This window comes from Chiloscyllium plagiosum, chromosome 3, assembly GCF_004010195.1.
Source record: "Chiloscyllium plagiosum isolate BGI_BamShark_2017 chromosome 3, ASM401019v2, whole genome shotgun sequence".
Lineage (NCBI taxonomy): Eukaryota > Metazoa > Chordata > Chondrichthyes > Orectolobiformes > Hemiscylliidae > Chiloscyllium > Chiloscyllium plagiosum.
Genome location: NC_057712.1, coordinates 39,088,381 through 39,105,328, shown reverse-complemented (window position 1 = coordinate 39,105,328; position 16,948 = coordinate 39,088,381). Strand labels below are relative to the sequence as shown.

General features: G+C 40.2%; 1 protein-coding gene across 7 annotated transcripts in view; it reads right to left on the bottom strand.

Annotated features, from left to right (window-relative positions):
- Nucleotides 1–16,948, bottom strand: part of fbxo16 (F-box protein 16) — a 58,353-nt gene that overhangs the window by 2,366 nt on the left and 39,039 nt on the right. For 4 of the 7 annotated variants that reach the window (XM_043680374.1, XM_043680357.1, XM_043680400.1 and 1 more), the window contains one exon: nt 3,100–3,325. The exons of 1 other annotated variant lie outside the window; for it this stretch is intronic. In XM_043680374.1, coding sequence (XP_043536309.1) covers nt 3,100–3,325 — 226 coding nt within the window. Of the gene's footprint in view, nt 1–1,528; nt 1,637–3,099; nt 3,326–7,323; nt 7,360–16,948 lie in introns of those variants that run through there. 2 more of the 7 variants (XM_043680383.1, XM_043680411.1) reach the window with 2 other exon arrangements.

Sequence of the window (16,948 nt, the reverse complement as noted above, 5' to 3'; positions counted from 1 at the left end):
GGGGAATGACGTTGTTCTTTGTAGTAACAACAGATTCCCGAAAACTGTGCTCCCTACTTTGTCCCAAGGTTAAGGACATTTCCTCTGGACTGAAGAAGAACCTGGAGCAGAAAGGGAAGGATCCAATTGCTGTAGATCATATAGGTACAAAAAAATACACAGGCAGGACTAGGAATGGATTCTGCTGACAGATTGGAAGCACAAGGGGACAAAGGTAAAATCTTACACCACTACCTCAGCAGTATGCAGAATGCATGCAGCATCTGTAATAGTATAGATAAGTTGATGGCATAAGTAGAAATAAATGAATATGACTGGATATCTAATACAAAGACGTGGTTGTTAGGTGACCAAGTCTGGAAACTCAATATTTCAAGGAAGTGGGGTAGCATAGTTAATAAAGGACATAATCAGTGCAGAGGTGAGTAGTGATGGAGATGCAATAGATCGTGACATGGAATCAATTTCATGGAAATAAGGTAAAAAGTCATAGGTGGCAGTTGTCTATAGTTATTGCACTATGAGACAAATTATAAATCAGGAAATAATGAAGGCATGACACTTTTATGGATGTTTTTAATCTACATATTGACTGGACAAATCAGATGTGCATAGGTAACATGAAAGACAAATTTGCACAGTGCATCAGGGATTATTCCTTAGAGCAGTATGTTGCAGAACCACTTGCCAACTGGTATTTTAGATCTAATCTTGTCTCATGAGGAATAATAAGAGATCGCTTAGTAAGCATCCTCAAATGGTTAGTGATCATATATGTTAGAATTTCAATTTCAGTTTGAGGGAAGTCAACTCAGTTCTCAAACCAGTGTCCACAGATTAAATAAGGGCAATTATGGAGGTGTAAAAAAAGCAATGTCTAAAGCAGGCTGGGAAAGCTGGCAAAGGGAAGGGTAGGTAGATAAGCAGTTGCAGGCATTTAATCAGGTATTTCATAATGCTCAGCAACAATGTATTCAGATCTAAAGGAAGGACGTGATGTGAAGAATAAACCACCTTCAGTTAACATTGGCAGTTGAGGAAACTATCCAATCAAAAGCTATGACATATAAAGCAATGTAAACTAGTGGTAGGCCTGGGAATTGGAAATGCATAATATAGGTACTAGTGAAGATGACTAAAAAGTGAGATGAAAGTAAACTGGCAAGAAATATAAAAAACAATAAGAGCTTCTATGTATATAAAAAGAAGTAGTTAAAATGATTGTGGAATTCTGGGAGGATGTGACTCGAGCACAGATAATGGAGAACAGGCAAATGGCAGATACTTTAAACAAAATTGTGCATCAGTCTTTATGGTGAAGGGCATGAAAAATATTCCAAAGATGAGCAAGGTTCTAATGGGAGGAAAGGTCTTGTAACAATCTCTATCATGAGGGACAAGGTATTTGACAAACTATTAGGACTGAAGACATACAAGCCACCAGGATCTGATGGCCAGCGTTCTAGAGTTGTAAAATAAGTAGCTATAGAGATAGTGGAGGCATTGGTTAAAATATTCCTGAACTCACTGAATTCTAGGAGAGTTCCAGCAGATTGGAAAACTGCTTATGCGACATCCCTGTTCAATAAGGGAAGGAGGTTAAAAACCAGAAACTGTAGGCCAGTTAGCTTAACATCTGTTTTTGGAAAAACACCAGAGTTAGTTATTAAGAAGGAAATTTCAGGACATTTAGAAAAAAACTTAATGCAATCAGAGTCAACATGGTTTTATGAAAAGGAAATTGTGTTTTACAAACTTGCCTGAGTTCTTTGAGGACATGAAAAGTAGCTTTGATGAAGGGGAATTTGCAGGTGTAGGATGTTTTGGTTTCCAGAAGGCATTTGATACGTTGCTACGTAAAAGGTTATAACACAAAATAGAAGCTCATAGGAGTCCGATAAATGTATTGGCGTAGACTGAGGATTGGTTAACACATTGAAGAAAGAGAATTGGGATTGATAGGTCTATTTCAGGTTTGTAAAATGTAACTAGTGGAGTGCCACAAGGATCGGTCATAGGGCTTCAATTATTTACTATCTATATTACTGATTTGTTGGGAGGGGCAGAGTGTGATGTACAAAGTTTTCTTACAGTACAAAACTATGTGGGGGGACATGATGTGATTAGGACATAACGTATCTCTAAAGCGATATAAATAGGTTGAGTCAGTGGGCAAAAACCTGGCAGATGGAGTTTAATTTGAGTGAAGTGTGAGGTCATGCACTTTGGTAGGAAGAATTAAAAATTATCTATTATTTAATGGAGAGAAACTACAAAGTAGTGCAGTATAGAGGGATCTTGGTGTGAAAACCAAAGAAGATAGCATGCAGATGCAGCCAGGTAAATCATATTTTGGGCTTTATTGCTAGGTGTTGGGAGTTTCAAAATAGGTAAGTCTTGTTATAACTGTCACAGGGTTTAACAAAGCTGCACCTGGAGTAATGCGTACAGTCCTGATTACCCTATTTAAGAAAGGATATACTGACCTTGGGCCAATTCAGAAGAGATTCACTAAGTTGATTCCTGGAATGAAGGAGTTGACTTATTAAGAATGGCTAAATAGTTTCAAAGAATTTAGAATCTTATTTAAGTATACTAGATTCTAAGGAGGCTTAACAAAATAGATCTTAAGATGTTTCCTCTTGTGGGAGAATCTCAATCAAGGAGACACAATTGCAGAATAAGGAGATACTTAAGATTTAAACATTTAAAACTAAGAAGCAAAGGAATTTCTTACTTCACTCAGAGTAATTGTCTTAAATTTTCTATCCAGAGAAATGTGGAGGCTTGATCACTGAAAATATTTAAAGAGGAGGTAGTCAAATTGTTGAAAAATCAAAGAGTTGAGGGCTATGAGGAGCTGGTACGAAAGAGGAGTTGTGGCCTGAGGCAGATCACCCATGATCTTTTAAAAATTTGGGGCAGACTTGAGAGGCTGAATGACCTACAATTTCTTATGTTCTTGTACAAATACAAGAGCTTTCTTTTCTTTCAATTTTCATTGCTGATAAACTAGTTCTGGGTTGCATAACTTGCTATTACTAGCATTGGTCAAATACAACTGAAAAGGTCAATAATGCAATAATAATGGTTACTCACAAGGAACACTTCTCTGGGTCCGTAGTGACGCTTTCTGCCCCTTCTCGCTCATTGTTTGTATGGCAGATCGAACTGGCGCAGGACGAATCCCGGCATTCCAGTCAGAACTCTGAGTTCGTGCCTTGACCTCCTCCTTGGAACTAAAATCTCCCATCGCACTTTGACATGCCCAGAGAGGACGCACTTGGCGTAACTGATTTGCATTGAAGTCAAGTGACATGGACATCTGAGCCAAGAAACAATCGGCAGTGTTTGAAAATAAATACAGAGGGTGGTTACAATAAATGAAACTCATGACAGGCAAGCTGCCTGTAGACATAATGGATAAGGTTGATAAGAAGGTGTTAAAGTGCTGAGTTGATCTGATCTGACTGGATCACTGTGGCATGGCACGCCTCAATTAGTATTGAGATTAAAGATTGAGCCCCTAAGTTAGATATAAATGATCTAACATTTTTTTTCAAAGAAGGTTTTTTTTTCAAAAATTGTTTTCAAATAAATTTTACAGAGAAAGGCAGAATTGTTTTCCCTTGGTCAGTATCCTGACCAATATTGACCCTCAGCCAACATGACTAAAGCAGATTATGTCATGATTGTTCCACTGGTATTGGTTAAACCTTGCTGCGCACAAATTATCTGCTCTGGTTCTCAACATTACAATAACAATTATACTTCATAAGTATCTCATTTTTTGTCTGCCAAAATGCTTTGGGACATCTTGAGGCTATGAAAGGAAACATAATTGGGAGTTCTTTCTCTCACCCTTTTCCCTTATACCACATTCACCTTCTTGCTATTAAACCCTTTTTTTCCCCCATAAACGGAAATAGTATAGGCACTTAGGCAACAGTGAACATAATATATATATACTTTAAAATGACAATGGAGAAGGACATACAACTGACAGGACCTAAATTACTAGATGGGGAAAGCTGATTTTGAGGTGCTGAGAATAGAACTGAGGAGAGTAAAATGGACAACCATGTTGGCAAACAATGTAAGACAACAATGGGAAACATTTACAATGATGTCCAACAGAGTGCTAGAAAGATATATTTCACTAAAAAGAAAGAACAAATTAAATACAATCAGGAGACCATGGATGAATAAAGACCTAATGGAACAACTGATAGTTTGGAAAGAATTATCCATTAAGAGAGCAGAACATAACTGAACATGATGAGATTGGGAGAGAAGTTAAAAACACAATAAGGAAGGCAAAGAGGAATTATAAAATTAAATTATCAAGCAACATTGAACAAAATAAAACATTTTACTGGTATGTTACTTAAAAATGGAAGGCTGTGATGGGAATAACACGTGCATTTTGCGGCAGCAACTACCCATATAAACCAGCGGCTGCCTCCACTGCTGTGCGATTTTGATAATTCGATTTTGTGTCTGAAACACAACATGCATAGATTAGACCCAGCAGAAGTAAGACTGAACTTTATAGAATTGTTGGAGATGTGGGGTACCATTTTGGAGAAAAAGCAGAGTTAACATTTCAAGTCCAGTGACTCTTCATCAGAACTGCTGGCAGTTAGGAAAAACTGAATGCTGAAAATGACCCCAAGCTTCCAGTTATCTGCCACTTCAACATACCACTGTGTTCTCACGCCAATATGCTGATATGTTCTAGTAAGCATCAGTGCAAGCTCGAAGAACAGACCTTATTTTCCGCTTGGGGACCCTGCAGCCTCTAGGACTCAGCGTCAAGTTCAATAACTTTACAGCCTGATTCCATCCTTCCATGTTTTTCACCCAACCCCAAAACCCAGTCTTGGTTGGGTTGCTTTCAGCTCAGGCTACCCATTCTCTCCTACTCTCAGTTCTCGTAATCATTTATTCAGCTTCTCTTCTGTCCTGGTCTATTATCAATGTTGTTTGCCGATCATTTTCTTATCTCTCTCTCTCTCTTTCTGGGCTCCATCTCCACCTATCCGTTTTTATCTCACCCTAACCTCCTAACCTCATCTTCAGCAAAAATACCACCTTTTCCTCGCTGCTATCATTTGTGATGTAGAGTTACTGGACTCGAAACGTTAGCTCTGCTTTCCATCCATAGTTGCTGCCAGACCTGCTGAATTTCACCAGCAATTTCTGTTTTGTTCCATATCTCCAACACCCCGTTCTTTACTTTACCATTTTGGAAAGCTAAGGTAGCATTTGAATAGGCCCTGGCACACCACTGGCGCAGGTCAGGTGTACTTTAGGAGGTAAGGTGCCCATTGTGATTGCTAAAATTCGAAACAAATGCACATAAAAGTGCAAAGATACAATCTGTCAACAGATCTGTCAAAATTAATTGCCAGAGTGTAAAAAGAATTCTCAAAAATAACTGTCAGAAGTATCAAAAAGAACTGTCAGAGTATTCATTAAGTGTCAAAAGCAACTGTCAAGTCGTGAAGCATTTATAAATCACAGACTTTAAAACGTTTTTTAAAGCCGCCTGGAATATCAGAAAGATATTGCTTGCTGTTTCATTCAGTGTATCAAAGTTAGCCTGAAGATTAGCATTATTGGATTAATGTAACATGACTGATTTATCAACCCTCTATTCTGATAATGCTGTGTCTACTATTTCACAATTCAATTGACACAATAGGGGATCACTAGTGATCATAATACTATTAGTTGAAAATAATAACGGAAAAGAATAGGTCTTCCATAAAAGTTAAAGTTCTTAATTGGAGTAACACAAATTTTAAGGGTATGAAACAAGAACTTTCAAAAATTGATTAGAATAGACTGTTTGCAGATAAAGGGAAGCCTTCAAAAGTGTGATAACAAGAGTTCAGAGACATTATGTTCCTGTTAGAGTGAAAAGCAAGGCTGATAAGATTGGGGAAGGTTCTAGTCAATAATAAAAAAGAATCATAGATATAGATAACTGGAATCAACTGAATCTCTTGAAGAGTATAAAGAGTGTAGGGACATTCTTAAGAAGGAAATCAGGAAGACAAAGAGAGCATATGAGATAACCTTGGTGGAGAAGGTTAAAGACAATCCAAAAAGATTCTCCAAATACATTAAGAGCAAGAGAGCAACTAGAGAAAGAGTAGGAGTCTTTGAAGATCAACAAGGTCATCCTTGGGTTGAACATCAGGAGATGGGAGAGATTTTAAATGAATATTTCGAATCTATTTTTACTGTTGAGAAAGAAATGGAGTTTAGTGAAATAAATGTTGATGTTTTTAAAACAGTTCACATTACAGAAGAGGAAATGCTGTGGGTCTTAGAAAACAAAAAGGTAGACAAATCTTGAGAACTTGACCAAGTGTACCCCAGGATGTTGTGGGAAGTTAGGGCCTCTAGCAGAACTTTCTATCTTCTATAAACACAGGTGAGGGACTGGAGTGTGGCTAACATTGTGCTATTGTTTACGAAATGCTGTAAGGAGAAACCTGGAAACTATAAACCTGTGGGTCTGACATCGTTAGTGGGTAAGTTGTTGGAGGTGATTCTGAAAGAAAGGATTTACATGCATTTGAAGAGGCAAGGATCGATTAGGGATAGTCAGCATGGTTTTGTGCAAGGGAAATCATGTCTCAAACTTGGCTGAGTATTTTAATGAAGTAAACAAAATTTGATGAGGGCAGAGCAGTAGACATTGTATACTTGGACTTCAGTAAAGCCTTTGACAAGGTTCTGCAGAATATACTAAGTAGTAAAGTTAGATCACATGGGATTCAGGGTGAGCTTGCCAATTGGATACAAAATTGGCTTTACAGTAGGACACAGAGAGTAGTAGTAGTGGAGGATTGTTTTTCAAACTGGAAGCCTGTGACCAGTGGTGTTCCACAGGGACTGGAACTGTGTCCGTTTTTGCTTGTCATTTATATAAATGATTTGAAGACATGTATAGTAAGTTTTCAAATGACACCATAGTGGACATTGAAGAAGGTTATCTAAGATTACAAAAAAACTTGATCAATTGGGTCAATGGTCGAAGAGTGGCAGATGGAGTTCAATTTGGATAAATGTGAGATATTGCATTTTGGTAATACAAACAAGGACATGAGTTATACAATTAATGGTAGGATCTTAGGTAGTGCTGTAGAACAGATAGACCCAGGAGTTCAGGTAGATAATTCTTTAAAATTTGCATCACAGGTAGACAGGGTGGTTAAGAAGATGCTTAGCACACTTGCCTTCAATGCTCAGATCTTTGAGTATGGGAGCTGGGATGTCATGTTGAGGTTGTACAGGATATTGGTGAGGCTTTTTTCTGGATTACTGTGTGCTGTTCTGGTCGCCCTGTTATAGGAAAGATATTATTAAACTGGAGAAGGTTCAGAAAAGATTTGCAAGGATGTTGCTGGGAATGGAGGGATTGAGATATAAAAATAGATTGGAAAGGCTGGGACTTTTTTCACGAGAATGTAGTAGGTTAAGGGGTGACTTCATTGAGGTTTATAAAATCATGAGGGGTATGGATAAGGTGAATTAAAAGAATCTTTTCCCTAGGTGAGGGAGTTCAAAACCAGGAGGCATATTTTTAAGGTGAGAGGAGAAAGATTTCAAATGGGAATTAAAGGGTAAATTTTTTTACACAGACAGTGATTACTCTGTGGAATGAACAGCCAAATAAAGTAGTAGTTGGAGATACAGTTACAACATTTAAAAGATATTTGGACAGGTTCATGAACAGGAAAGGTTTGGAGGGATATGGGCCAAACGCAGGCAGGTGTGACTAGTTTAGTTTGCGAACATAGTTGGTGCGGACTGGTTAGATCGAAGGGTCTGTTTCCATGCTGTATGACTCTAACCTGAAAGTATTTATGAATTCTTTGAAGTAAGATTATGAATTCCAATGCTTGTTTTTAATAAGGGATTAAGACACTTGTAAGGGATTACATAGTTGAATGCATGTAAATGCATGGGTTTTTCTAAGTAAGTTTATTTTTAAGTTAATTCTGAAACAACAAACTTTATTTTATCCCAGCATGAAACAGAATTCAAGTGTGTTTGTGATGGATACTGAGGGAGATGACATGGTAGTACAAGGACATACAATATTGAGTGGGGGGGCATTGGTTGGTATTGAGAGTATGATGGGATATGGAAGCAGGGTAGGGGGATAGAGGTGTGTGTGGTGAGAGCTGCTTTATGATTCATTTTGTTTGTGTAAAAAAAACCCTCCAATATTGTGCGAAAGCATTGATGCAGGACTCCTGCCAAGGTCACTTCTGTACTGGGAAGACCTTGCACTTATTATGGCATCATATGACCTCACTTCAGATAACCTGGCCCCCAGGAAAGGAAGACCACAATTTTTCGGCACTTTATTACCAGACTGGGCTTGCCGAGCTGGCAAATGTTGCAATTGCTCCTGTGTCATGGGCAAAAATTTAGGCCTATATTTTAATTCTAGAAGGAGAGTAATGAAAAGTAGAAATGTTTTGCTAATCTGTATCAAACCTTGGTTAGAGCACATCTATAGATTACTGCAGTAGGCTGCATACAGTCAGAAAGGAGAGATCACATCTGCAGTGAGACACAGCTCAAGTGAGTATATAGTTTGGGGACTTTGGAGGCAGTGTGAAAATTCGGTACAGAGGGGAAAAGGTGCTTACTTTATTGGTTCACAGTTTGTAAGGTCTTTTAACAGGATAAATTGAAGTCCGTGAACAGAGGCTGGGCACTAAAGAAAAAGTGACATCACAGGATAACCACAAGGTTCATTGGTTGGTAAGGGCTGCTAATTCGACTATGTATTATAGGTGACTTTCAGAACAAAAGTAGTAGAGGAAATTGTTAGAGGTCACAAACAAAAAGGCTAGCAGGAAATTAAATAAAAATTGCCAATAAACTTAAATAAAATAGAGATGCAGGACCAAGCAATGTGTTGTATCTGTGTGATGCGGACGCTGGTAGAACTTACTGTGGTGCATAGGGACGGGGAACCCAGCCCAGGGTTGATGAGGTGGAGTTCAAAGGTCAAACACTGCATGAGAGAGAGACACAGACAGACGGACGCTGTGTTTCTGGAGACAGTCACTTCCCTTAGATTCACTACCTTGAATTCAGTCAGTGGTAGGAGGATGTGACTGCAAGCGAGGCAGGTACAGGGATCAAGGAAGTAGTGCTAAAAGAGCCTCAGCACTTGGACTTGTCTAACAGCATTGAGATATTTCCTCCCTGTGTAGATGAGAACGGAGGCTTTAGGTAGATGAGCAAACTAACCATGGCATTATTGTATAGGGAACTATTCTAGAATGGGGAAAAAAAAGAGAAATGTAGTTGTAATTGGGGATAGTACAGTCAGGGAAAAGACACTGTGGCCAGGAGCAACAGACCCAAAAGCTATGTTGTCTGCCGGATGTCCGTGGTCAGGATATCTCATCTGGACTGCAGAGGAACTTGGAGTGGAAGGGAAAATGTCTAGTTGTCATGGTCCACATAGATACAAATGATATAGGTAGAAATACAAAAACTGTTCTGCTGAAGCAATATGAGCAGCAAGGGGATAAGTTACAAAGCAGAAGCAAAAAGGTAATACTTTCTGGATTACTACCTGAGTCATGAACAACTGGTACAAGATCAATGAGATTAAAGAGGTAAACATGTGGCTCAAAAATTGGTGTGGAAACAAAGGGTTTGGATTCATGGGACATTGGCACCATTACTGGGGGAGGAAGAAGCTATTGGCACCATTACTGGGGGAGGAAGAAGCTGTTCTAATGGGACAAGCTCTACCTGAATCATGCTGACACCAGATTCCTAGCAAATTGCAAAACTAGGGCTGTGGATAAGGCTTTAAACTAAATAGGAGAAAGTGAGGACTACAGATGCTGGAGATCTGGGCGGCACGGTGGCACAGTGGTTAGCACTGCTGCCTCACAGCGCCAGATACCCGGGTTCATTTCCCACCTCAGGCGACTGACTGTGTGGAGTTTGCACGTTCTCCCCGTGTCTCTGTAATGTAATCTAATGTAATCTAATCAGAGTTGAAAATGTGTTGCTGGAAGAAGGGCTCATGCCCGAAACGTCGATTCGATTCCTGAAGAAGGGCTCATGCCCGAAACGTCGATTCTCCTGCTCCTTGGATGCTGCTTGACCTGCTGCGCTTTTCCAGCAACACATTTTCAGCTTTAAACTAAATAGTAAGGGATGAGTTCATTTGCATAAACAATTAGAGAAAAATTTAAAGTGGGGGGTGGGGGTATGGGGGAAGGCTCAGGAGAGATTATTAAAGTTTCTACAACAAATGATAGGACAGAGAGTATGGAAGGGGTCAGGAATTTAACCTGAGGCACAGCAGATAAGGGGACAACTATGAGAAGGGGGGCAGTCAATACAAGATGGTGTTGTACTTAAACGCACTCAATATACAATACAAGGTAAATGAGCTTGTAACATAGATTGAAATTGGTGGGTATAATGTTGTGGACATCACAGAGACATGGCTGCAAGGGGATTAGGACTGGGAACTAAATATTGAAGGATACAGGTCTTATTGAAAAGACAGACAGATTGGCAGAGAGGATGGAGTTAACCTGTTAGGAAGAAATGAAATTAAATTGATAGTAAAGAGCAATCTAGGGTCAGATGGTGTAGGTGTGGGTAGAGTTGAGGAACTGCAAAGAGAAAAAGAACCTGATGGAAGTTATGTATAGGCCTCTTAGCAGTAGTCAAAATGTGGGCAGAAAATAAATCAGGAGATAGAAAAGGCATGTAAAAAAGGCACTATTATAATAATCATCGGGGTCTTTGATATGCAGGTTGACTGGGAAAATCAGGTTGGTAGTGGGTCCCAAGGAAAGGAGTTTGTGGAATGTCTATGCGATGGTTTCTCAAAAAAGCTTGTGGTACTAGTGCCCACTAGGGAACAGGCAATTCTGGATTTGGTGTTGGGTAATAAGGCAGACTTGATTTAGGGAGTTTAAGTGAAAGAACCCCTAGGAAGCAGTGACCATACTATAATAGAATTCACCTTGCAATTTTTAAGGGAGAAGCTAGAATCAGATATAATGGTTATACACTTGAGTAGAGGTAACTACAAAAATGAGGGAGGAGCCTGACCAAAGTTGACTGCAAGGGGAGCTTAGCAGGGAAGACAGTGGAGCAGCAACGACAGCAGTTTCTGAGGGTAATTTCGGAGGCACAGCAGAAATTCATACAAAGAGGAAGAAACATGCTAAGGGGAGGACGAGACAACGATGGCTGACAAGGGAAGTCATAGACAGCATAAAAGCAAAAGAAAGAATATAGAATGTGGTAAAGATTAGTGGGAATCAGAGAATTAAGAAGCCTTTAAAACCAGCAGAAGTTGCGTGCAATTCTGGTCTCCTTCCTATCGGAAAGATGTTGTGAAACTTGAAAGGGTTCAGAAAAGATTTACAAGGATGTTGCCAGGGTTGGAGGATTTGAGCTATAGGAAGAGGCTGAACAGGCTAGGGATGTTTTCCCTGGAGCGTCAGAGGCTGAAGGGTGACGTTACAGAGGTTTACAAAATTATGAGGGGCATGGATAGGGTAAATAGGCAAAATCTTTTCCCTGGGGTCGGGGAGTCCAGGACTAGAGGGCATAGGTTTAGGATGAGAAGGGAAAGATATAAAAGAGACCTACGGGGCAACCTTTTCACACAAAGAGTGCTATGGGTATGGAATGGTCCAATAGGGTCTGTTTCCATGCTGTACATCTCTATGACTCTATGACTCTAAGTCAACAATCAAAAGCAATAAGAGGGAGAAGATGAAATATAAAGGTAAGTTAGTGAATGATATAAAAGAAGGTCACAAGATTTTCTTAGACTTATAAAGGACAGAGGGACAACAGTGGATATTGGGCCTCTGAAAAAGGAGACTGGAAAAGTAATAATGGGAAACAAAGAAATATAAGAACTGGGATGTACTGTTGAGGCTGTCTAAAGCTCAGGTCAGGCTGCAATTGGAATAGTGAGAGTAGTTTTGTATTTAAGGAAGGATTTGGTGGTCTTGGAGGGTTTGAAGGAGGTTTACAAGAATGATCTCAGACATATGAAAAGTAGTTGAGGACTCTGGGTCTGCACTCAATGGAGTTTAGAAAGATGAGAGGAAATCTAATTTAAACTTACAGAATACTTGGTTAGAGTGGAGGAACTGCATTGGTACTTTGCAGCTACCTTCACAGCGGAAGACACCAGTAGCATACCAGGACTTCAGGAGGGTCAGGGGCAGAGGGTGAATGTGGTGTCCGTCATTAAGGAGAAGCTGATAGGGAAGCTGAAAGGTCTGAAAGTGAATAAATGATCTGGATGAGATGGACTAAACCACTGGGATCTGAAGGAGAGAGTTGAGGAGTTTCTGAATGCATTGCTGGTGATCTTTCAGGAAGTACTGGAGTCAGGGAGGGTCCCAGAGCACTGGAAAATGATTTATGCAATACCACGGTTTAAGAAAGCGGGGAAGCAGAAGATGGGAAATTATAGGACTGTAAGGCAGACTTCGGTCAGTGGGACAACCAAAATGTCTTAAATACAAACCTCCACTCAACACCCCACTAGCCAAAAGAATAGCAGAACAAAATGGCCGCAGAATGCTTAGAGAAATGCTTAATGATGCCCACAACCGATTCTGTAAATACAATCGGGATATTTGCATCAAAAAACTTTACTCACTAAGGCGACAGACTGTGAATGGACAGACACACTACAATGAACCATAAGTATCAAACAGCAGCAAAAACTAGCTCTCCAGGAAAAACTACACAAGCTCACACAAAAGAACATCATAGACAACACAGAGGCTTGGATAAAAACTTATCAGAATGACCTCCAACAGATACAGAAAAGTCCGTCCTAGTAGGAGGATTAAATTACACCTACAGAGATGTGGATAAAAAGGACTTCCTAGCAGCATTAGAATCAACTCTGAAAGACAACGGACTCACAGAAGAAACCCAACAGACCATAAGATTGACAGTTGCACCAACTTTAAACAGGAAAAAGGAAACCCACTCAATACACAAGTAAGGAAAGCACCAGAAGGACTCAAAAAGATAAAAACATTGTAATCCTACCTATAGAGAAAGGACGCATGACCGTTATTTTAAAAAGAACAGACTCGAGAGGAATTTCAATTATCCAAAAGACACAGGCAGGGAATATTTTATTCAGTTAATCGGAATTCTGGATAATCCAATGCTGAATAAGATAATTTAGCCAAGCATCCGGACCTTGCAATCTTGCTGGACAATCATTATTCGGATAATCGAGGTTCCTCTGTACTATGAGAAAGCGAACGCACTGCTTATAGGTACTGACACTTACCAAAAGATCGGATAGACCCGATCCCATAACTAGAGCACCGAATCACAGCCTTACTCAAAAAACTTCAGAAATCAGGAGAATTAAAAAAGACAGAATTCCAAAGAATGAAACCAGATGGATCCAACACACTATGCTTCTACGGACTACCCAAAGTATACAAACCAGGAGCCCCCCCTCAGACCCCAGTCTCACTACCTGGAACACCAACGTACAGATTATCCAAGAAACTCCACCGAAGACTAAAACACTTAGTAGAAGACTCACGCCATTCCACCCACTCCACCCAAAAATTCCTGAACACCATCAAAGACTCCAAGGTAGGAGAGGATGAAATAATGGTCTCCTTTGATGTAACAGCCCTGTTCACATCCATTAACATCAACCTGGCCAACGAAACACTGACTACACTAGTAGAAGAACCAAAGACACAAACACAAGACAGCGCCAACGTCATCAGTAAAGATACCATCGTCAAGCTAGTGGACCTGTGTTTACCACCCACTTCACATTCAGGAAACAACACACATGGACCAAATACTTAACTACAGAAGCAATCATCCTAACACCCACAAACAAAGCTGCATTCGGACAATATTTCAACGAGCCACCACACACTGCAGCACCAAGGAACTACGAAGACCAGAAGAGAAACACCTATATAGCATATTCAAGAAGAACTGGTACCCAATAAACACAGTTCGCTAATTTCTCAGCAACAAACCCAAACAAGCAGACACAATGCACCCAGAAACCCTAGCAACTTTACCCTACCTCAATGACATCTCTGAAATGACTTCCAGACTACGCAGACTTCTTGGCATCATGGTAGCCCACAAACATACCAACACACTTAAACAGCGGCTAATGAACTTAAAAGACCCAATACAAATGACAAGCAAAACGAATGTCATTTACAAAATACCTTGCATACACTGTAACAAGTACTACATTGAACAAACAGGCAGAAAACTAGCCATCAGGATATATGAACATCAACTAGCCACAAAAAGACATGACCCATTATCCCTAATATCCTTACATACAGACGAAGAAGGACACCAATTTGACTGGGACAACACATCCATCCTAGGACAAGCCAAACAGAGACATGCACAAGAATTCCTTGAAGCATGGCAGTCCAAATGGAACTCTATCAATAAACACATCGATTTGGATGCCATCTACCATCCTCTGAGAAAAAGAACCAGAAATGATATCATCCACCCAAAGAAACCTAAACACATAAATAGAAAGCAGGATGTACCACCAGCGCTTCACTGGAGGCTCACTGATGATGTTACCTAGTATTGTGACGAAACGTCTGAAAACAAACCTTCCAGCTCAGCGAGCAAACTTACATCCAGATAAAGGTCTTTTTCAGGATGGCTGCTGGTGAGTAGTGGAGTTTTGCAGGGGTCAATGTTGGGACCATGACTATTCACATTTCACATTCATGATTTGGACAAAGGAACTGAGGGCATTGTTGCTAAGTTTGCAAATGACAGTTAGGTAGAGGGGAGGTAGTGTTGAGGAAGTAGGGAGGCTGCATAGGGCTTGGACAGGTTCAGAGAGCGGGCAAAGAAGTCGCAGATGGAATACAATGTGTGAAAGTGTGAGGTTATGCATTTTGATTGGAAGAATAGAGGCAAGGTTTATTTTATAAATGGACTTCAGAAATCTGAAGCACAGAGAGATTTGGGAGTCCTAGTTCAAAATTCCCACAAGGTTGATATGCTAGGTTTACTTGGCAGTAAGGAAGGCAAATGCAATATTATCGTTAATTTCAAGAGGGCTAGAATATAAGAGCAGGGGTATAATGTTGAGGCTGTATAAGACTCTGGTCAGGCTGTATTCAGAATATTATGTGTAGTTTTAGGCCCTGTATCTAAGGAAGGATGTGATGGCCTTGGAGGAAGTCAAAGGAGGTTTACAAGAATGTTCCCAGAGATAAAGGGCTGGACATATGAGGAGCGTCTCTGCATCTGTACTCAATGAAGTTTAGAAGGACGAGAGAATACAGGGTTAGAGAAGATGTTTCCACTAGTAGAAGAAACTAAGACACGTGGAGATGGCCTCAGAATGAAGGGGTGACCTTTTAGAACGGAGATGAGGAATTTGTTCAGATAGAGTGTGGTGAATCTCTGGAATTCATTGCCACAGAAGACTTTGAAGGCCAAATCTTTGAGTGTTTTTAAGACAGAGATAGATAGGTTCTTGATTAGTAAGGGGAATGAAGGGTTTTAGGGAGAAGGCAAGAGAATGGGATTGAGAAACACATCAGCAATGGTCAAATGATGGAGCAGATTTGATGGGTCGAATGGCCTTGTTCTGCTCCTCTATCTTACAGTTTTATGGTGTATTTCTGGTTAGATCGGGGCAGAGTATGCAGAGAACATTGACAAGGATGATATTAAAAATACACAGATATATATATATATCAGGAAATGATTGGCATACTCTATCTCTCTATCTTGAAAAAAGACTGAGGAGTGACCTAATAAAGATCCATAAAATTATTAAAGGCTTTGATAGGGTGGATACCCAGAAAATGTTTCTTCTAGTGGGGAAGAGCAATAACTAGAATATAAAATAGTCACCAAAAAATCCAAAAGATAATTCAGGAGAAATTTATTTACTCAAATAACAAGGGACTCGTTACCATACTGAGCATTTGAAATTCATAGTGCAAATCTATTTAAGAGTAGACTAAGATATGAGTGAGAAAGGAATAGATTGTTATGATCATAAATAAGGGTAGATGGGAGGACACTTGAGGGAATAGACTGAATGGCCTGTTTTTGTGCTAACTATCCTTTATAATCTTCAATAATTGTGACTTGAAATCACCTGCTCCACAAAAGCATTTCTTAAAAGGTGAATGATTTATAGAATATCAAGTAACCAGAATGTAATGGATTTTGTTGTTTATTTTCTCCAAACAATACCTTTCATCAAAACAATGTTTTGCTCAGAATCATTATCTTTAAACCTGACCCCTTTTAATTTTAATTCATCCATCCTTGTTCTTCAACCATTCACTGTAATGAACTACTTATCATTAACTAGGAGAAAGTGAGGACTGCAGATGCTGGGGATCAGAGCTGAAAATGTGTTGCTGGAAAAGCGCAGCAGGTCAGGCAGCATCCAAGGAGCAGGAGAATCGACGTTTTGGGCATGAGCCCTTCTTCAGGAACGAGGAAAGTGTGCCAAGCAGGCTAAGATAAAAGGTAGGGAGGAGGGACTTGGGGGAGGGGCATTGGAAATGCGATAGGTGGAAGGAGGTTAAGGTGAGGGTGATAGGCCGGAGTGGGGGTGGGGGCGGAGAGGTCAGGAAGAAGATTGCAGGTTAGGAAGGTGGTGCTGAGTTCGAGGGTTGGGACTTGGGACTGAGACAAGGTGGGGGGAGGGGAAATGAGGAAAACTGGAGAAATCGGAATTCATCCCTTATGGTTGGAGGGTTCCTAGACGGAAGATGAGGCGCTCTTTCTCCAGCCATCGTGTTGCTATGGTCTGGCGATGGAGGAGTCCAAGGTCCTGCATGTCCTTGGTGGAATGGGAGGGGGAGTTGAAGTGTTGAGCCATAGGGTGGTTGGG